At 51.8% G+C, this 21738-nt stretch overlaps 2 protein-coding genes across 2 annotated transcripts; both read left to right on the top strand.

The window, feature by feature from the left end:
- The first annotated feature begins 7290 nt into the window (after window positions 1–7290).
- Window positions 7291–12342, top strand: LOC134167042 (olfactory receptor 51G2-like). The gene is made up of 2 exons (XM_062625288.1): window positions 7291–7418; window positions 11165–12342. Exon 2 carries the CDS (start codon window positions 11193–11195, stop codon window positions 12165–12167), a length of 975 nt encoding a protein of 324 aa, XP_062481272.1. The 5' UTR covers window positions 7291–7418; window positions 11165–11192; the 3' UTR covers window positions 12168–12342.
- LOC134167043 (olfactory receptor 51E2-like) lies at window positions 7302–19265 on the top strand. Its single transcript, XM_062625289.1, has 2 exons — window positions 7302–7418; window positions 17282–19265. Exon 2 carries the CDS (start codon window positions 17330–17332, stop codon window positions 18281–18283), a length of 954 nt encoding a protein of 317 aa, XP_062481273.1. The 5' UTR covers window positions 7302–7418; window positions 17282–17329; the 3' UTR covers window positions 18284–19265.
- Window positions 19266–21738: the final 2473 nt, after the last annotated feature.

Raw genomic sequence — 21738 nt, 5'->3', positions numbered from 1 at the left:
TTGCTCCTCTCTGTTTGACTTTCCGAGCAATAACGTACACACCAGTTCTGCTACAAGTGCTTCCCACGTGTCCATCCCGTCTCTTATCTGCATCTGCTCAGCCCTGCACCTCCATTTGCCACCACACAATTCCCTTGTGCAGGCAAAATGCGTGAGCTGGGAACTTCGCAGCAGCGCCTTTGCAGGCTGGTAAATACAGGAGCTCTGGTGATGCGAGAGTAAATGATGCCCAGACGCTGCCTCACGTGCGTCTGATTCTGGTCAATATTTGCTTTGTACCAATCTCCTCTTGGAGCTGTGTGTGAAAGCTTCCTGCTGGAGGGGCCGAGCACGAGCTGCCCCTGCGATGGCTCCAGCTGGTTTTGTGTTACCTGATTTCACAGCGTTTGTCTTCCCAGAGGATGCGGCGGCCGCCGCAGAGCTCCCTACTGTAAAACTCCTCTGCTGCGCGAGAGGTTAAAGATGGGCCCTAACTATGAAGTGAAGGGAGCCTACAGACAAACTGGGTCGGAGCTGGGGTACTCTGATGATACCACTGAGATACTTCTTTCATTCCATTATCTCCAGTAGCACCCATCCAGCCCCTCTGCTTCTGCATCTTGAGAACTTTGCAGTAAATCAACATGAATGGGGGGACCCTGAGAAGGGTTCACTGGGAAAATTTGCTTTATCTTTGGACTGGGACAGGGAGCAGTGTTCTGACTCTGTTTAAGTCCACAAAATCCTCTGCTGATGCCTCCACACCGCTGTGTTTGTACATCACTGGCCAGAGCAGCTTTTAGCTCCATCTAAACAGGTTTCATGCATTAATCTCAACCCTGAGAATGAAGTAGGTCATGGCTGAGGCCAAAAGTGAATTGGACATTTTAAGTACACAAAGTGGGACACCGTTAAAGGCTCACAGCTTGTCAAAGTGCTGAGGAAAAACCCCAAGAATCCAGCTTCTGGGTTTCCCTGCATTCAGCTGGATTCAGTGTCCCAGATCTGGGTCTGGGGTTCCAGCTCCCATGCCAGTCAGAGGTCCATGAAGCCCACGGAGCTGTGGAACACATCTGCTCTAAGGTGAGCTGAGATGCTCTCAGGGTTCAAACAAGGAAGGTTCAAACTAAATCCCAGCCCCAAACCCACATCCTGGATAGCAAACATCTTGAATTGCACCCGGTGAGTGTGACCCGTCGGGGTGCTGACAGCTCTGCAGGTCATGGCTGAATAAACCCTCAGCTTTGGCTCGCAGGTGTCCTTCGAGGAGCTCAAGTTAGGCTTCAGGATGTGCAGAGTAATCCTGGCCTCCAGCTGTGGGAGAAAGTGAGGCTCATGGCTGCTGAGCCCGACCTTGCTGGATCAATGAGGGGCACGGGTAGACCGTGCCTGGGAGCTGCTGCTCACTGTCACCAGGGCATGGCTCCCCTGTCCTCCTCCTCTTCCTCCTTCTCCTCCTTCTCCTTCTCTTCTTCCCCTTCCCCTTCTCTTCTCATTCCCCTTCTCCCCTTCTCCTTCTCCTTCTCCTTCTCCTTCTCCTTCTCCTTCTCCTTCTCCTTCTCCTCCTTCTCCTTCTCCTTCCCCTTCCCCTTCTCCTTCCCCTTCTCCTTCTCCTTCCCCTTCCCCTTCTCCTTCCCCTTCCCCTTCTCCTTCCCCTTCCCCTTCTCCTTCTCCTTCCCCTTACCCTTCCCCTTCCCCTTCCCCTTCTCCTTCCCTCTCAGCAACTGAGTTAAACATGGCAAGTCTTGTGTCTGCCAGCCCTATCATTGTATCTCTTCTTGCAGAGAGGAGGAGTTTATCCAGCCTCATTTAGAAGCCCATGAACATATTTCAATGCAAGGGATGGACCAGATGAGCTCTTCAAGTCCCTTTTGACCAAATTGTCTGTGAATTCTAGGATTAGCACAGAGCAGACTACTTGAAACTGCAGCATCATGGCTTGGATGGTCCTTAGGGCACTTAGTTAGGTATTCATCTCTGCCTCCATTGCAGGGCGCTGCATTACTGACTCAGCCACGGCATCCAGAAACTATTCCTCAGCAACAACAGCATCTTTAACCACCAGACACCCATCATGATGGATGGTCTCTGTGCTCCAATCTCCTTATTCTTGCTAGAAACTACATCCCCGTGTTACAAAGGTGAAGAAAAGCTTCCATGCACTCAGACAAGTTTCGGGTTTTGTCCTCAGATCCAGTCCTACCAGTACCCTGTGGCTGCCCTTGTGGTGCTTCATCTTCTGGCCCCTGAGATGATGACGCTGGACATCACAGAGCAATGTCTCAGAGCCCTGAAACCAGCACCTCTCCCATCACTCTTCCCCAGTTCCCACCTCTTCCCTTCTCCTGCAAGGACTCGTGCTTGTTCACAGCCTGGGGAAGCAGCAGGAGGGACACCCAGGGCAGCTCTGCAGGAGACCTGAAAACCAGATTGTCCAAAAGGCAGAATTTTGGTCACAGATTTGCTTTCCAAGGGGATGTTGCTCTCAAAAGAACTGGAAGATCGATGCGCACCAATCTAATGGATCTGTTTCCTTTTGCTTCCACCTTTTGTTCTGGAAAAGAGAAGGTGGAAGCTTTTTTTGGGAGGCTTTTCTGCCTTGAGAAGTTATTTCAGATTCACGTCTGGTCTGTGCAACAACCAAACAACACCCGGTGCGTGCAGGAGCAGCAGCAGGGGTCTGACTCCACTCAACGTCAGAGTCACTCGTACGTCAGTTATCAAATCCCCTTCATCCTTCCCCGGTCCCTTTCGGAAGCGGAGCCGTCTGACGGCGTTGTCTCATTTGCCAGATTGGATTTCAAGCAGGTCGATGATGTCTCAGGGTTTGCTTTGAAGAACTCGTGCTGCAGAGCAGCGATGTAATGTCATTACTGCCCCGCCGCGGCTCCGCGCTCAGCCTCCGCCGCTGTTACCCACATGCCCACTGCAATATCTCCTTCAAATCACGTCTGATCACCTAAGCCCACAAACCACGTTGGTGAGATCAAACCCGGCGTCTTCTCCAGCTTTTCACGGTGATGGTGTGGAGCCTCTCTTTAAACGTGGCACGTTCAAAGGGGTAAAGGCAAAGTGGAATTCCTGTGGGACATGTGCAGTGCGATCCGGCCACCTGGATCCAGATAGGGACTGGAACCCCTTTGGATTGATTGATTCATTGGCACAGGAAATCTTCCTGTAGGGCAGGTAGTGGCTGTTCCTGCCCTCAGTGAGCACCTGGATCCATTTGATCCCTTTTTAGGCACTCAGGGATGCACCTCAAGCAAGGTGATCTTTCCATATGTACTTTTTGGGTTTGTTTTTGGCAGAACAGTGGTGTCTCTGCTGGTAATGCCATGTCCTCTCATTCCTCTCTTTCTGGTGACCTCAGGGCAGCCTCCAGTGTCTGAAGGGGGCTACAAAGGTGCTGGAGCTCTTCATCCAGGACTGCAGTGATAGGAGAAGGGGTGATGGGTTCAAACTGAAACAGGGCAAGTTCCGGTTGGAGATAAGGCAGAAGCTCTTCCCTGTGAGGGTGCTGAGGCGCTGGCACAGGGTGCCCAGAGAAGCTGTGGCTGCCCCATCCCTGGCAGTGTTCAAGGCCAGGTTGGACACAGGGGCTTGTGAGGAAGTCCCCACAAAAGGATGCTTGTCCAGGAGCCTTGGCACTGCTGAGTTTGGGGACCAGGCACGTTCTCATTGGGGTCACACAGCAGCAGCGCGTTTCGCAGCTTTGCCTCCACATTCTTTGCCCATCAGGGTTAATTCATCACATCCCAGATGTTCGTTCAGGCAGCATTATCCTGCTGGTGGAGGCTTGGGCCGTGCTGTACATGCTCTGCATGACGCTGTATTCTAGCAACTTACATTCAGGTCATGCTGACCTACGCTCACCTCTCCGTTGCCTCTGAATCACCTTTATCTGCCAGCTTTGCTTTACGCAGGAAAATGAAATAGAGGGCTTGCAATGTTTGCAGATACCCCCAGGATTGTTTGATTTTCCACCCCACGCACTAAAAGCAGAGGCTCTGCTGCTTTGCCGCAGCACTCCCTGTCCTCTGCGGCTTCTGGATCCCCCCATCCTGTTATCCACCTGATGTACCCAGCCAGGCATTAACTGTGTCAATGTTTGCCCGCACAAGGGCTCATTCCCTTCCCGGGCTGCAGCGCGCTGACCAAGGGCAGCAGCGCAGGAGCTGTGTTGAGTTCACTTCACTTCACCCAGGGCTTTGTGATGGTTTCAGTCAGAGGCACTGCTCAGACAGCCCGGGCAGCTCGTCCTCAGGCTTCAGCACAGGCTTCGGCACAGGCTCAGCTCCACGCAGAGGACCATGCTGCAGTGAGGTTGCATGCCTCGCAGCTCCTTCCAGGCTCTGTGTGGGGTCACCCTGCTGTTCCCAAGGTGGTGTAGTTGAATTAGACAGGTTTCAGGGTGGATGACAGAGCTGGAGACTGCAGTGCTCTGGGGGAAGATCGATTCCTGTTTGCAGCCACTGACCAAGGGGTTTTGCTTGAAGAGATGCACGAGGTGGACACTAAACCCAGGAGCATCGGTACACGAGAACCTGGGGAGCCTGGGAGGGTTTTACCGCAGCTGCTCCTGGTGCTGTCGTGGCAGGAGCTCGGCACAGGAGCAGGGGCCAGTGAAGGTCTCTGCAGATGTGGCAGTTTCACAGTTACAGGAACAGTCACGCCTGGGCTTCACCTCCTCTCGGTCCTGCCTTTCACAGGCTACACAAAGCCTCGCCGCCAGCTCAGATACCTCAAACACAGTGCAGGAGGCCTGCTGTTGGCACCAGGCACAGCAGTGAGGGCACGGTCCCCTGTCAAAGCTGCTTAAAGGGGTGATGTTTGCAGATGTGTCTGCAGCAAATCCTGATCCAGGGGACTCGTTTGTCCTCCCCTCTCCCATGCCCATGTACAGCTGCCCCTGGCCCGGGTCCTGGCACATGTAAGTCCCTCCTGCACTTACTGCAACCCAGACTGGAGCCTCCCTTCTCCATCCTTCCCTGGGACTTAGGACATGGCTTAAGGGTGGACGTGGTGGTTTTAGGACTTGATGATACTGAGGGTCTTTTCCAACCTAAATGATTCTGTGCTTCTGTGACTTCTCATCACAAAGCCTGGCCCCATGACATCCTTCCGCAGCATCTACCCACACCTTCCAGGACAGGACCGTAGTCCTGGCCCCACCAGTTCCATCATCTTCAAGCACAACCCTCTCACACACACAGAGAGCAGGGATCAGCAACAACGGCCCCTGCTGCTGGATCTTAGGTTTCTGCCCCATCGCATGTGCCCTGGGTGGTTACCTGGTGCTACAGCCTCATCCCTGCAGCCCAGAGGAGAGGGATTCCCCCTCACAGTAAGCCCCAGAGGAGATCCCAGCGCAGCAGAGCTGCCCAGCTCAGGCTGTGTGGTCCTCTGGGGGATCTGAAAAGAGGCTGGTCCATGTCCAAGCCCCCCCCACCAGCTCCTTTCCTCAGAGCTATTTCTGCCCCTCAGTAAATGGGCGACTTGGATGAACGTTGCTTCACTGCTGGTGATGCCAGAGCTGCCGGTGCCAATGCTGCTCCTTGGTAGGAAGTGAAAAGAGCAGCCTGCCAAGGAGCAGACCTCCCTTCTGGGCTGCAACCCCCCTCCCAGGCAGTCGCTGCAGCCAAAGAAACCCGTGTGTGCTCAAACAGCATTCGACTATTTGAAACTCTCTGAAGCAGAGGAGGATGGGACATGGAATGGCTTGGGCTGCGAGGACCTTTAGGTTATCCAGTCCCACTCTCTGCCACGTCCAGCCTAGCCTTGAGCGCTGCCAGGGATGAAGCAGCCCCAACTTCCTCAGCCTGTCTGCATACAGGAGCTGCTCTAGCCCCTGATCATCCTCAAGGCCCTAACTGCCTGCCAGCATCCCCTGCCCTGGACCTGCCAAGGCTGGAGCAACCCTGAGGGACCCTGCTGGGCTGGCAGGAGGCAGAACCCTCCCAGCAGCAGCCTTTGAGCCTCAGCATTCAGTTCAGACCCATGTGTGGACACAGACGGTGGAATCCTGCACTAGGAGGAAAAAGGAAAGTCAGAACTGGTTCCAGTGTGGTCACTGGGGCTTGGAGCACCCTGCTCCAGTGGAAGGTGTCCCTGCCCATGGCAGGGGTTGGAGCTGGAGGAGCTTTAAGGTCCCTTCAACCTGCTCCTGTTCTCCTGGATCTTCCTCACACCTTTCCTGTCCTTGTGTTTCTCCAATGAATGTTCCTTTCCTAAATGCTACGAACAGGGGTTTATAAAGGCTATTACATGGGAAGACCAAGCTCCCCACCTTTCCCTTCCCTCCTCCCCATCCCTGCTCACTCTCCTGCCCCTGCTCACGTGCTGAGCTCTGGCCTGTACAGCAAATGTGATCAGGAGTGACTCACATTGTCGGCATTTCCAGCGACGGAGCAATGTGTGCCAAGTGGGGGTGAGTCCCCCTTAGCTGCTGGGAAAGCAGGGGGGTTAAGATGGGAAAATAGATCAACAGATCCTTGGGCCTCTCCCTATCTACATGCAGTTCCTGTGCTTCTGGGGAAAGGGATTAAGCAGAAAACCACCAGGAATGACTTGGTGGGAAACATCAGCCTGCCTTCATAGGGGAGCTGCTCCAGCCCCTGATCATCCTTGTGGCCTCCTCTGGACTTGCCCCAACAGTTCCATGACAACGATTTGCTGGTGTCCATCCTGGGCAGTGCCCCGGCATGGTCTGGTTTACAACTACACACGTATCCTTGGGTCCAGTGGCTGCATTTACAATAGAAACCTCATAGGAGAACAGGCAAACCCATTAGCTCGCCTGTGTCTTGGTTTGTCAGCCACAGAAATAGGGGTTAATAGTAATTTTACAGTAATCTAGATACAACAGGGCCATCTGCGAGGTCATCCACTAATGTGTCAGTGTTTGGCTTGGTAATATTTAGTTTGGTTTTATTGTGCAATATCTCACAATTCTAATTAAACCGTCCGTGTCTCACGGGTCAGAGGGGGATAGATACAACCTCAACTCTGTTAACCCCTCAGGGAGATGCTGCAAGCACTCTTCTGTCAAGATTTATTGCTATTTGCATTACAGATCCACTCTGCAATAAGAACGATGCGCGTTGCCAGCCCAGCAGTTGCCAGCCATAAATCACAGCGAGCTGTAAACGTGTCGCCCAGAAAACCACCAGGAGCGAATCCTGCCGCCGGGAGAGCATCGTAAATGGGAAAGGATCATTTCCTCCTCGCTCGATTCCCCTGGTGCGGCTCACGCGGTTTGTGCGTGGGGAGCTGGGGCTCCGCCGGCTCCCGGGTGATTGGGCAGGGTCAGACCTCGGGGCGCGTTATAAGTGCTGCCCTCCCAGTGCCGGGATGCGGACGTGGGTTCTTCCTCTGCATCACAACGGGGTTGTGCTGCCTGCGAAGGTCCCAAAGCCGCTGGGCCCCCGACGCCGCGCTCGGTAAGTACCGCGAGCAATGGGCAGCACCTCCGTCACTGCACTCCTGTGGGTTATGGGGCTGGATGCCAGTGAGGTGGGGAGATGTGTGTCTGAAGCGCTGCTCAGAGGTCCGCACCACTCCATGGGGTGCCCTGGGCTGGATGGGCTGGAGGAAGCGGGTGGCTGGGATTTCAGGCAGCGCTGGCACCATGGTGCTGCTGGCGATGATGCACCCTTCATGGTGCTGCTTACCAGTGTGCTGTGGGCTTTGTGCAAGAGCCAGCCTGCTCTTCCACCCCCTGGCCTGGCTCAGCTGCTGGGAATGGCACGCTGCTGTCCCTGCCTGGGAAGTCAACAGAAACTGGGCTCTGTGGGTGCTGCATCCCCAGCGCCCCTTTGTGATCCTCCTCCCTTGGCTGAGCTCTCCCTTGGTTGCTTGAGTTGGCAGAGACGCAGTTGTGAAAACAGCAAAGTCTCCTCTTGGGAAAACGGAGGATCTCTGAGCCTCAGCCTTCCCCAGGCTCCCAAGCCCTGCTCTTGCCTACGCTGGGAGAACCCTCAAAGCACCGGCACTCCGCTTAAGTTATAGGTGAAAATCAGTCAGACAGGCAAGAAATCAGGAGGTGGCTTTTGGGGGCAGGAGCAGGAGGGCGAGCACCGTGTCCTGCGCGAGGAGCCTGCACCCGTGCCTGTCTCCTTCCCCAGTAGTCTGGGGAGCATAAATGCCTTGGGCAGATGTTTCCTCCCTGTGGCAGGGTGCTTGGCTCGTCCAGAAGCAAACACTGCCCACAGCTGCCTTTAGCCTTTTCAAGTACGTCCTGCACTGTCTGGAGGTTTGTTTCCTCGCCGGGGCTTGGCTGCAGTGTGAAAGGTGTATTTGCTGCACCAGGATAGTCAGCTGGGAGGTGTAGCATATGTGTGTGTGCTGTATGTCGTATATACACATATAAATATATATAAACACATTCCCATGCGTGCTTGATATATATTTCTATATTTTATGTATTTTATATATTTATATATATTATTTATAGACACACACATATATATATACACAGAGAGAGAGAGAGAAAACACAGAAGGAAAAAAAGCAGCTTGGAGTGGGATCCGTATCTGTAACACATAGAAGCACATAACACTCCAGAGCAGCTCAGGGAGGAGCAGAGGTAGGAGAGCCCATTCCTAAATAGCTTCATACAGCACAGTAGGAGTTGCCAGTGTCCAACAAAATCAGGTTGCAAGTAGGTCTTCTCATAGGAGGAGCATCCCTTATGGACCCCGGTGAGTTCTCACCAGTCTTTTCCCACTGTGCTCCAACAGCCTCTCCTCTTTATCCACCTCCATATTCCAGGAAACCTCTTGAACCTCAGTAACTCTGAGGGCTCTGATACCTGCCGGATGCTGCTGGGAGGGAGGCACTTAGGGACCAACAGGCATGCACAGATTTGGGTTTCTAACACAACCTCCAGAAACAGCTGAATTGCAGGAGGCCGCAGGTTGGTTCTCGCTGCTCAGATGCTGTTGGAGTGGCAGAAAGGGACAGCTCTTACCTTTGGGGAGCTCCAAGATGCCCCTTAGGACCAGAGATACTTCTGGACAGTTTCCTTCTGTCAATGTCAACTGCTGTCGATGCATTAGGAAAGCACTGGCTGCCCATCCACATCTCTGTCAACTCCTGAAACATGGAACCATAGAATAGTTAGGGTTGGGAAGGACCTAAAGCTCCTCCTGCCCCAGGCAGGGACCCCTTCCATAGAGCAGCTTGCTCCAAGCCCCTGTGTCCAACCTGGCCTTGAACACTGCCAGGGATGGGGCAGCCACAGCTCCTCTGGGCACCCTGTGCCAGCGCCTCAGCACCCTCATGGTGAAGGAGGGCTGTGACTTGTGTCACTTCAGCAGCTGACACTGACTCTGACCAAGGCAGTTCCTGACACTCACGTGTAACTTGGCAGTGAAGTGGAGGAAATGAATTGACTTCAGGTCTTCCTGGGTTCCCATCGGTTACTTGGTGCTTCTGCCCTGGAGCAGGAAGATTCATCCTTGCTAAGCTGTGGGATTTATTGCTGTGTTAGAGTCTCGGGTAGACTGAGAGGCTAATGGAGCCAAATTGCATTAGGAACATAATAACTACGTCATGGATGATACATGTGTTTATTCAAAATTGAACTGTGTTAGAGTAAACCCTCCTGCTCACAACTGAGGCACTCTCTGGCTGCTCGTGGTCATTAAGAAGGCGCATTAAGTCTGAAACCGCATGTATTTCTCTTCCTTAATCAGCTGTGGTTTTGCATATCCACTGCTTTCCCCATCCACCCAGCCAGTCATTCTGTTACAGAAGGCAGAGAGGAGGCTTGGGGACCCCATCAACCACTCCAGCAGCTCTGCTAGGGTGCTCTGTCGTGTGTAATGTAGGAACCTGGGTTGTGTTGAGATGGTCGAATCCTCCAGGAGGACTGAAACCTCATTGATTCATCAGATAATCCAGCTTGGAGACACTTCAGAAGATCTCTAGCCCAGTGCTCTGCTCAGAGCAGGGCCAACTATGAGGCCAGACAAGGCTGCTCAGGACATCATCCAGCTGGGTCTTGAAAACTTCTCAGCATGGAGATGCTCAGCCTCTCTGTGCAGGCTGTTCCAGTGCTTGACCATCCTCATGGGCAACATTTCTCATCATATCCAGGCTAAACCTCGCTTGTTTCAATCTGTACCTGCTGTCTCTGCACTGCTGTGCAGAGCCTGGCACAGCCCCTGTAGGTAGGTGAAGGCTGCTGTTGGGTCCCTGCAAAGACTTCTCTTCTCCAGGCTGAACAAGCCTCTTTCCTTGGTCTCTTACCCAGGGGCATTGCTCCAACCCTCAGCCATCCTGGTGGCTTTCTGCTGGCCTCTTTCTTGGTCTCTTACCCTACGACATTTCTTCAACTCCCACCCATCCCAGTGGAGCTCACCAGAGCAGACGTCTGCAGGTTTCTGTAAAGGCCTCACTCACCTCATACTCTTGATTCCTGTGTGAAAATCCCACCATATCCCTTGTGCCCTTTTCCCTCTGATTCAGACCCAAAGACTTTCCATGGGTGCCTCCACATTGCCCCTGAACCTGCAGCTTCTTTGACCTGTCATTAGCAAAGTCACAGGCACCTCACAAGTGGGGTTTTGCTCCTTTATTTCCCTTCACCCAACAGTGAGGTGGATTCTGAGATGAGCGACAACTTGGATGTGGGAGCTGCTGGAAATCCGCCTTGCCCTGGTGGCCAGCTGAGAGCAGCAGCCTCCACGTGCCTGACTCCCTGAGATATTTTGCATTTGTTTCCAATGAATTTCTTAACTAAGAATTCTGAGTTAAAATTCACCATGTTCGTGCCCTTTGACTCCGGTTAGCATCAAAACCAACCCAACAGCTAAACTGGGTTAGGATGGCTGTAGAAAAAGCATTTGCTCGCTCAGTAGAGCATCTCAGCCTGTGCAGTCTGGGGACATCTGTAAACCAGAAGCAGTCACCAGGAATCTTTTCACTTTTATTAAAAAAATAAAGCTTTTTTTTTTTCCTTTTAAAGACAGAATGTCCACCCTTTCCCTCCATTTTATAGTGTAATGTTAAACAAGAGCGTAGTCAGATGTGGCACTATGGTAGATGTACCAGTGTCCTAAACAGCATGGGTGACCTGCATAGGTTGGTGGGGAGGTGGAGGGATGTGGCACTTGTCATTACCCACTTCTGTACCCAGAGGAGAGTCCAACCGCATGGCGTTTCTGTCGTTGGTTTGTTTTAGGTGTAGGTCATGTGAGAGCTGAGCTGGGATGGAGCATGGCTTACACACCACGGGGGAGGTCAATGGCTCGTTCTATCAGCCCTCAGCTTTCTTCATGACGGGCATCCCAGGCCTGGAAGCCTTTCACCACTGGATCTCCATCCCTTTCTGCGCACTGTACCTTATTGCTCTCTCGGGAAACTGCATGATTCTATTCATCATAAAGAAGACCCAAAGTCTTCACGAACCCATGTACTACTTCCTCTCCATGCTGGCAGTCACCGACCTAGGCTTGGTTTTCTGTACCCTCCCCACTACCCTGGGCATTTTTTGGTTTAATGTGCGAAGGATTGGGTTTGATGCTTGCCTCACTCAGACGTACTTCATCCACACACTGTCCTTCATTGAATCCTCTGTGCTCCTCGCAATGGCATTCGACCGCTTCATTGCCATCTCCCATCCTTTGAGACATCCATCCATACTGACCAAGACGACTGTCATGAAAATAGGTCTGGCAATTCTAGTGAGAGGCATGGTCTCCCTTCTTCCCATCCCCTTCTTGCTCAAGAGACTGACCTACTGTGGGAAGACTGAGCTTTCTCACTCGTTTTGTTTCCACTCTGATATCATGAACCTCGCGTGTGCAGATATAAAAGTCAATGTCTTCTACGGTATGATTATTCTCTTATCAACGGTGGGGATGGACTTCATCTTCATCGTGCTGTCCTACATCCTGATCATTAAAACTGTGGTCAGCCTTGCAACCAAGGAGGAGTGTCTCAAGGCTCTGAATACATGTGTCTCCCACATCTGTGCTGTTCTAGTGTTCTTCATCCCAATGATCTCACTGTCCATGATCCATCGCTTTGGAAAGAACATTTCTCCTCTGGTTAACACTTTGGTGGCCTACACCTACCTTATAATTCCTCCTGCTCTCAACCCCATTATCTACAGCATAAAATCCAGCCACATCCGTGAGGCTTTGATCAGGGCACTGTGGAAGAAGAGTGAATCCGACTGGTAGCTCCTGCACCACTTCTGCCAGAAAGCACTAGTGGACTGGTTTCTTGGCCAGAAGTAGTAGACTGGTTTCTTGGTGCTCCATTCACACAGGTCACTCCAGATGTAAGAGCTGCACATCCACTCGGATGCTGTCCCTCAACCTAGAGCTGTGACCTTCCATGTTTTGTCCCAGCATGATGTCCCTTCCAGCAGCCTGCAAACTCCTCAAGAGTGAATGCCAGTGATGTAGACAGAGGGAAGCCCCACTCAGAGGGGGGCAATTGAAGGAAAATGGGCTGCATGGCTTTCTTCTGGCAAGTCAGAGAATTACAGAATCAACTCGGTTGGAAAAGACCTCTGAGATCACATCCAGTCAATGGACCTTTCAGGTCATTAAGTCATGCAATGGGGTGAATAAAGGACATGCGATGCATGTTGTGCAAGCTCTGGTAGCCAGATAACAGCAAGTAAGTTTCACTCAGACTCCCTTGCATGGGGTCATCGTTCCCTCACTGCATGCTACAGCATAGGCATAGCTAACCTGGGCAGCAAGCTCAACAGGGCCAAGAGTTTGGAGCCACTTTGAATATTCCAGTCACTGTCCAGCTGGAAGCACCCCACAAGATGGAGCCCAGCTCCAGAAGCATGGAGAATTTTCCGAGGGTTAGGTCCTGTTAAGCTGGCCAACAGCACTCTCAGTCCTTGTAACAAAAAGCTCAGCCTTTATCTTTACCTGTGTTTTTGAAGTGTGATACCATCACAGTGATGGAAGCCTGCTGCTTTTGCATCTCTTTGTGATGTCGTTGACTCCTACCATGTTCCCACTCTCAAGTTCCAGCCATTGTTTTGCATTGAATGTAAAGTGTGTGTGCAACATCTTCAATAAAACACATTTATTCATTGTGAAAAGGCAAAAGAGCTGGTTAAGCCATTTTGGTTTCTGTTTGTATGACAGAGATACCAGGTTGGAGTTGCTTAAAATCTTCAGTATTTGCTGTAGGTGAGTGAAGGATTGCATGGGGTGTGTATGAAGTATGTATGAATTATGTATGAAGCATTGCATGAAGTACTGCATGAAGTAGGTCTGCATCGGGATGGTGCTTGGGGGTCTGGTGCTGTGAAAAAAGCATAATGGGAATGGCTGACCTTGCTGGCCCTAAGGACCACTGCAGCCTTCCAGCTGAGATCTGCCAGGCACCCACTGAACCCTTCAGAGGGATGGGAGGAAACACCCAGGGCTGGGAGGTCCCAACATCCTATTGCTCTGCATAGCGTGCAGAAAGGTTCCATGGCCCCTGTGCCTTCCTCCCTCCCACAGACAGAATAAAATGGCCCCAAATCTTTCATGCCTCCAAATGCCTCTTCACACTAACCCAGGGTTAGTCTTTCTATTCTGCTCTACACAAACCAGCACCTGGAACAGAGAGAAAAGCATAATGAGGGAGCATCTCCACTAGGAAAAGGGAAAGGGAACATTCCCAAGGGGATGGTTCCCAGGACGCTGTTTGTTTTGTGTGAGTTATTTTGCTGAGGATCCCAGTGGGCCCTTGCACGGGGTAAAATACTCCTCAGCACAGCCTCAGATGCTCTGCCTGAGCCTCGGCACAGCAGGTCTTGGGGTGGAGGTGCCTTTGCACTGTGATAGCTCCCAATGGGAGCGCGCTTTGCTACTGCCACAGGGAAGATCAGCACAAGGGAACAAACAGAGCTCCCAGCAGAAAAGCCTAGAGGAGAGCTTTGCTGCAGCGATGCTTGTCTTGAGGACCCTCACACAGCACTGCTCCCATTCTGAAACCTTCCAGAGCTCAGCCATTCCCTGAAACAGCAAAAGCCCGAGGAGCCTCTGCCGCAGGCAGCAGAGGTGTGGGGAGGAACCGTGTAGGAGACACAGCAGCACACTTGTGAGCAGAGCTGGAGACCACGGTGGAGTGAGGGCTGCAGATGTGGGCATCTCCATCAGCCACCGCAGCAGAGCTTCACCTGCCGCCCTGTGTGCTGCCCAGCCTGTGGAGCTGCAGGGTACCAAGCGGGCAGCCGAGATTTGGGAACCTCTGCATAAGGTACTGTCTTTTAGAAGCACATGTTCTAAAGCCTTTGTGGCTGCCTCTGGGAGCTGTGGTTTAGCGTCTGTGTGAGGGAAGAGAGATGAAACACAACGCTGCTAATTCCTATTCTGTGATGCCCTGAGCCCTCTTTGTGCCTTGGGATCACTGCCACTATTGCCAATGGATTTATTTCCACAGGAAGAGCAGTGTGAGACATATCAGAGGCATAGCGGAGAGGAGAGGAGAGGAGAGGAGAGGAGAGGAGAGGAGAGGAGAGGAGAGGAGAGGAGAGGAGAGGAGAGAAAGATGGAAAGAGGAGGAGAAAGAGAGAATGGGAGGTGGAGGGAAGGGGAGAGGGAGAGAGGAGGAAGAGAAGAGGAAGAAGGAGAAGGAGGAGGAGAAGGAGAAGGAGAAAGAAGGAGAAGGAGGAGGAGAAGGAAGAGGAGGAGGAGAAGGAGGAAGACCATTCTGCCACCTCCATTTGGTTCGCACTGCCAGCTCCTCATGACCCAATCTTTTTCTGAGCCCTGCCCTAAGAAACTCTCCTGTTACCCTCCTGCATGCAGAGCGATGCTGCAGACCCTGCTGTGCTCTGTGGCTGCGTCCACACTATAATTAAAAGAGGGATAAGGCTAATTCTGTCCTGGAGACCCCTGATGCTTCCTGACCAGCTCCACAGCTCTTCCTCTTCACTTCCTAAGAACGAGGGCCTTACTTCACACCCAGTGGATGCTAATCCCTGCCCAGTGCTGCACGCTCCTTCATTCCTGGGGCAGGGCAAGCTGGAAGCAGTGTGGGATGTCAAGGAATGGGTTAATGGTGGTGGGATGATGCTCCAGCCATGTCCTGCTCACTTTAGTGCAGGCATCACTTGTATGGATCCCAATACAGCAAGTGCCTGCCCAGAGTGAGTGACGTGGCCAGGACTGGGCAGCACAGCTATGAGCAGGTTCAGCTTTTCTGCTTACAGGTCGTGACAAACAGCCAGGAAATAAAATCCCCCAAACTACACATTTAGTCAAATCATCGATTAAGATGAGTTCAATTTTGGTGGGAAAATACCTTGAATTTGAGTGATTCCTTCTGGTTTTCATTTTTCTCTTTTCCCTCTGAAGCAATAGTTTGATTTGGTTTACACTTTCATTTCTGGTGAGGTGATATAGAGAAATGGCTACATATTCAAATGGTTCCTTTTGAGGGGTGCATACATTCCTCCCCCACTGCCATATTGCAGTGGAGAGATGGACTCAGATGGTGCAGACAGTCCCATTGCCTGCTCCGTCCTGGGAAGTTGGTCTTAGGCCTATTTTGGTTCCCTGGGAGCAGCTGCTGCGGCTGCTGCTCATGGTCCTCCAGCTTGGGTGGGTTTGCTGCCTGAATGTGCTCACCTCTCTTTAAATGCAGTTACTGGGGTTTGTAAAGACACGGATCCAGTTTTCATCTCTACAGCAGGAAAGGTCCTTAGGGAACCTGCCCTTCACCCCACTCTTCATTAGCAGCCCAAACTCATCAGTCACTTCTGCATTTAGTGATGCCAAAGGACTGAAGATGAACTGAAACACGCAGGGATTATCGCCTTCAAGTGCCTGCCTTTCACAGCCACATTCCCTCAGATGCTTTACGATGACCCTCACGCTGTAACCACACCTGAGGGGCTGGTAGGAACTTGGCTCAGATACCTGCTGGCAGTCACTGAAGGGCTTTGTTCATTCAGCTTCCGCCTTCATGGAAGGGGTTTGCTGGAGATTTCATCACTCGAATAGCTTTGAGATGACTTGTCAGTAACAATTCACTTGCACTGCGTGTGAATTGTGTATTAAAATCTAAAGCATAACTTATGTGTTAGAGACTCACGATGGAAACCCCCACAGCAGGGAAATAAATCCAGATGGCTATTTCAGGAGAAGGGCTTTGCCACAGATGTGCAGTAAAAAAGATTAATATTGTTTCCACAGATGAATGTTACTTTAAAACTCGTGTATTAACTGCCTGCAGAGCTTGCCATAAAACGCTCTGCATCCCTGTTTTACATGGGTAGGGAGGAAATAATCGGAAAGCTCAGTCATGTTGCAGACAGCAGTGATGTGCTTAGAATCACAGAAAGGTTTGGGATGAAGGGAGCTTAAAGCCCATCCAGCTCCAACCCCTGCCCGGGACAGGGACCCCTTCCATAGAGCAGCTTGCTCCAAGCCCCTGTGTCCAACCTGGCCTTGAGCACTGCCAGGGATGGGGCAGCCACAGCTCCTCTGGGCACCCTGTGCCAGCGCCTCAGCACCCTCCCAGGGAAGAGCTTCTGCCTAAGAGCTCAGCTCAGGCTCCCCTGTTTCAGTCTAAATGTCCCTGTTTAAGCTCTCCCAGGCCAGGCTGGGGCTGGCGCTGCCGCTGCATCAGCCTTTGACATTCCACCTCAATGCTTTCAAAATCCCAGTATTGAAACAAATCTGATCCCTGAGAGCAGAAAAGGACCTGGAGCAAAGGCTTCATCTCCCTGCCCGTTCTCCTCGGTGCGCGGCACTCCTGGAAGGTTTACAGGCACACAGTGAGGGCAATAATCAGATTTTCTTCTCTTCTCCACTGATATTCCATCTGTTTTCAGGCCAAAAGGATGAAAATCCAATTTGTGTGTGCAGACGAATGAACACGTGTTGCCTCCCTGCAGCACTCGGGAGTGCTGGACCGTGGGAGGCAGCTCAGCCAGCTCCTCAGAGAGCATTTCCAACAGGGCAGAGAGGCACATATGGAAAAGATGAACTGAAGTTTAACAGGAACCACCAAAAATCTGTTGAGTGTTTTCATTTTGCTCTTTATAAGTAGAAGAAAACTAGTTCAGCTCTCGGGTTTATCACTTAAAAAGTAGATTTTAGTGTTCTGCATTTAAAAGAATCCAAGCAATTCTTGTTCAGATTCACATGCCAGCATTTTGTGGCTCCATGTGTTATTGCATGCAGCCATAATGGGCTAAAGGAATACAAAGGGAGTGCTCTGCATTGTGGTAACGCAAAGATTCCTTTGGATTTCACAGTCACGGCCCTGTGGGATTCCCAGTCATGGGAAAGGGCTACTAAAGCTGCTGTTTCTCTTTCCCTTGCAGCAGGGGATGTGCCATGGCATAGCATGACTGCTCTTCCCTTCACATGCCATGCCCTTCCGCAACAGCTCTGACCTCAGCCCATCCTCCTTCATCTTGGCCAGCATCCCGGGGCTGGAGGCTGCCCATTTCTGGATGTCCATCCTCCTGTGCTCCATGTACATCCTGGCGGTCACTGGGAATTGCGTAGTCATGCTCATTGTGAAGATGGAGCCCGGCCTGCACGCGCCCATGTACTTCTTCCTCTGCATGCTGGCTGCCATCGACCTGGCCTTGTCCACTTCCACAGTGCCACGCATCCTCTCCTTCTACTGGTTCGACAGCAGGGAGATCAGCTTCGGTGCTTGCCTTGTCCAGATGTTCCTCATCCACACCCTCTCGGCCGTCGAGTCCACTGTGCTGCTGGCCATGGCTGTGGACCGGTACGTGGCCATCTGCCACCCGCTGAGGCACGCTGCCATCCTCACCAACGCCACGACAGCCAAGATAGGGCTCGTGGCCATGGCCCGGGGGGTCCTCTTCTTCCTGCCGCTGCCTTTGCTGCTCCTGCCCCTGCCGTTCTGCAGCTCTCGGATGCTGTCGCACTCCTTCTGCCTGCACCAGGACGTGATGAACCTGGCCTGTGCCAACACCACCCCCAACGTGGTGTACGGCCTCACCGCCATCCTGCTGGTCATGGGGCTGGACGCCGTCCTCATCTGCCTCTCCTACGTCCTCATCCTCAAGGCTGTCTTGCGGCTGGCATCATGGAAGGAGAGGGTGAAGGTGTTCGGCACCTGCGTTGCCCACATCTGCGTGGTCCTGGCCTTCTACGTGCCCCTCATTGGGCTGTCCGTGGTGCACAGGTTTGGGAAGGACCTGGCTCCACTCGTCCACATCATCATGGGGAACGTCTACATCCTGGTGCCTGCTGTGCTCAACCCCATCATCTATGGGGTGAGGACCAAACAGATACGGAGGAGGATCCTGAGTTTAGTTCATATCTATGACAGAACTGCCCAGTGACCTGTGCCCTGCTGCTGCCTCCTGCACCCTCATACTAGACAGTCTTGTTTTACACTTGGAGTCCTTTGTGCAGGACTGTTCATTGTATGGCACATAGCACATGGTAGGAGACTGAGGTGCTGCCACAAAGCAAAAAGCAAATAGCAATTGTAAACTCCTGCCGAGAGTCTTTACACTCACCAAGCTTGGAGACAATCATGGAATAGTTTGTGTTGGAAGGGATGTTAGAGCTCATCCAGCTCCAACCCCCTGCCACGGGCAGGGACACCTTCCAACTAAACCAGGTTGCTCCAAGCCCTGTCCAACTTGGCATTGAACTGCCAGGGATGGACTCTACCACAATGACCTAAACCCAACCCTGATCCAGCAGGTAACACAATGGGAAGGATAAGGGGCTCAGCAAACTAATAAGGATGTCTTGACTTTTTGCTTCTTTGTTCCTGTATCACCCATAATAGTGGCAGAACTGAGTGAATGTTACAGTGGGGTTTGACTGGCTTTTGAGCGATAATTCATGGTTTCCACTTGTGTCCCATTCACTTTATGGAGGAGCTGATAGAGAAGGAGGAAAGAGGAAAATAAAAGTTATAGAACATATAAATCAGCACTGATGACACCATGCACATGGAAGTGTGCTTGAAGGTCTAAGATTTGAAGTGATTTAGTGTTAGGCCAGCTTGTGCAGGTTTTTATCCAGTTGGGTTCTAAAAGCCTTCAAGGATGGAAGCAGCACAACCCCTCTGGGCATCCTTCCTTTGCATTGCAAGTGCTTCTGCTGCCCCTGTACTTGCTGCAGTAATAAAAGCAAGTTCAGCTGCGAGCAATAACTAAACTTTTCAAGAAAAAGAGGGAAATACGTGGCATGAACAACAAGTTGCATCAGGGAGGACAGGAGGTCTTCCTAAGGGCTTCACTCAGGGGTTCTCGCACCTTGCCCATAACTTCTAGGTGAGCTAGAAGAGGTGTCTTACCAAAGGTAGGCATTCCCTTGCCTCGGGGCCTCCAAATGACAGCAATAAATTGTGGATTTGTGCAGTTTCTTCCAGTTGCCGGCTGACACTGGGTGCAGCTGGAGTCCTTTGTGCAGTCTGTGCTCATGCAGCATCAACCACAGCTTGTTAGAACCTCCTGTGCTCAGTTAAAGCATGCTGTACTCCACAGCAAGCACTTGGCTTTTGGTGCTTTCCGAGTCCTTGCCTCCTTGGGCTTCAAGGCTATTTTGCCCCTGTCATTTTGCAGTGTCCTGGTTTATCAGAGCTGGGAGAGGTAAAACAAATTCATCAAAATGAGCCCAGTCTGTTCCTGCCGGGTGTGACTGGGGATGCATGAAGCATTTCTCCAGGTGAGTGATGGATCCAAGCCCTTTCCGGGCACCCTTTGTGGCACTGACAAATGGCTCCTGCTCATTCTCCAGATGTTCCTTGGGGTTTTCTTTCCTTTTGTGCTGAGAGAAAAAGTAATAAAGAAAAATGGATGAACCATCCCCAAAATGCTGGGTTATTTTTCCTTGCCTGTTCCTCAGACAGACAGTTAATAGAGCTCAGAGCATCGGGGCACGGTGAACTTCTCATGGGGAGAGATGAAAACCATGTGGGATTCTTGATCTTCATCTAGTTTTCCAAACTTCAGTCATGGGGACTGAAGCCCCTTCCCTTCCTTCCCCTTCCCCTTCCCTTCCTTCCCCTTCCCTTCCTTCCCCTTCCCCATTCCCTTCCCTTCCCAGTTTTACCTGAATTTGGCTGTTTCTTGCCGGAGACAAGCCCTTGTTGCCTCTGTTTGCCCTGGCAAACAGCTCAGCACTGCCCAAAGCTTCTGTGGAGCAACAGGGCTGGTGCTGTGGAATTCATACGTGCACCACACACTTTTCACACCAGCTTTTCCCCCGTCTCCTGGGCTGGACACCCTGTGGACACTGGAGGGCATCAGGTGTGACCCTTGTGCAGACATCCCACTCGGTATGGTCCAGAGGAGTGCGGTCTGCAGGCTCCAGGAATGCTCCACCAGGCAGGACAAGGACTCCCAGTGGAAGCTGGCAGGATGCTTTGCCTCACAAGCACTCTCCTGAGCCAGAGCAAGCAGCTCTCGCAGGGATCAGCGGCTGTGTGGGAAATTGAGCTCCCAGACCCTAGCTCGTGCCGCTCTGTTTGCCACTGACCGGGTCAGGTCGATGGTGTTTGATGCTTTTTGACAGGACTCAGGAGTAGGCAAACAGGGCTTCATGTCTGTGAGCTCTTCTGCCTCATCCCACCCTCCCTACTTCCTACTTGTTAACAGCCTGTGCTGGAGAACCATAGGATCTTAGAAAGGTTTGGGTTGGGAGGTGTCCCTGCCGTGGCAGGGGGTTGGAACTGGATGAGCTTTAAGGTCCCTTCAACCCAACCCATTCTGTTGATTCCATGAACCTATGAAGTGGTGATGGTCCTCATAGAAGGAAATGGGTAGAATTCAACTTTAAGCATTAACCTTTCTTCTGTAAGGAAGGTAAAACCTACAATAACCTTATATTAGCAAACGGCAGAAGTCCTTTGTAAACATAAACCCTTTCAGACATACCAGCAATCCTCCCTGATGCAATTTCTTGGAGTGACCTGTCACAGGAGATCATTGCTAACTGGGCTGCACTATGTTAATACACACAAAATATCCCAATAAACAGGCAAATATGTTTTCCAGGATCCCTGCTCTATGTCTGGGAGAGGCAGCAGGATGAGGGGGAGGTCAGACAACCCAAACTCAGTTAGGAAACTCAAGCACATTATGGTCCTTTGCTCTATTCTTAGTACTAACCGAAGGGCCCTGATGGATGGGGAGGACATCTCTGACCTGGCCCCATGTTCCTTGCAGCTCTCTATCTTCCTGAGCAGCCCTGGCTATTGTGGCCACCACGAGGAGCCTCCAGGCCCTGCTATCTCTCAATGAGCTGGATCCAGTGGGGAAGCAAGAGGTGGAGCCCCAGAAGAGGACACGCACTTCTGCTGAAGCAAAGCAGACATCAGGCTGCAGACAAAACAGGAAATGAGACCTTTTGGCACCATTTCAGTAGAACACTTATATTTCAGCTCAGTTCATCCCTTTTCTGCAGATAAAGCAGTAGTTTCACAGACCACAGGCGAGAGGCAAGGGGGAAGCCAGAGAAGGAGAGGTACAACTGCAGTTCAGTTCATCTAAGAGCTGTTCTCAGAGCACCCATGTCATAAAACAGGGCTGCACCTTTCTTGTGGGCTGATGCTCACCCACTGGGGAGGTAGAACCCCGTTTTTCTTAAGGCCTCACAAAATATGTTCTTTTTTTCCTTTTCATCTCCATTAAGAACACGGAAGCTGCGCTCATGACCAATGTCCATCCATTCCACCACCCGGCTCCTCCAGGGCAGGAGGAGGTCTTCTAAGAGACGTCTTTTTAAAGGAGGTCTAAGAGATGCCTAACCCAAGGCAATTCCACAGTAGCCTCCCAGT

This window comes from Pezoporus occidentalis, unplaced genomic scaffold, assembly GCF_034315485.1.
Source record: "Pezoporus occidentalis ecotype Australia unplaced genomic scaffold, CSIRO_AGI_Poc_V1 ctg279, whole genome shotgun sequence".
Lineage (NCBI taxonomy): Eukaryota > Metazoa > Chordata > Aves > Psittaciformes > Psittacidae > Pezoporus > Pezoporus occidentalis.
The sequence above is the reverse complement of the archived record's forward strand: the minus strand, read 5'-3'. Positions and strand labels throughout refer to the sequence as shown.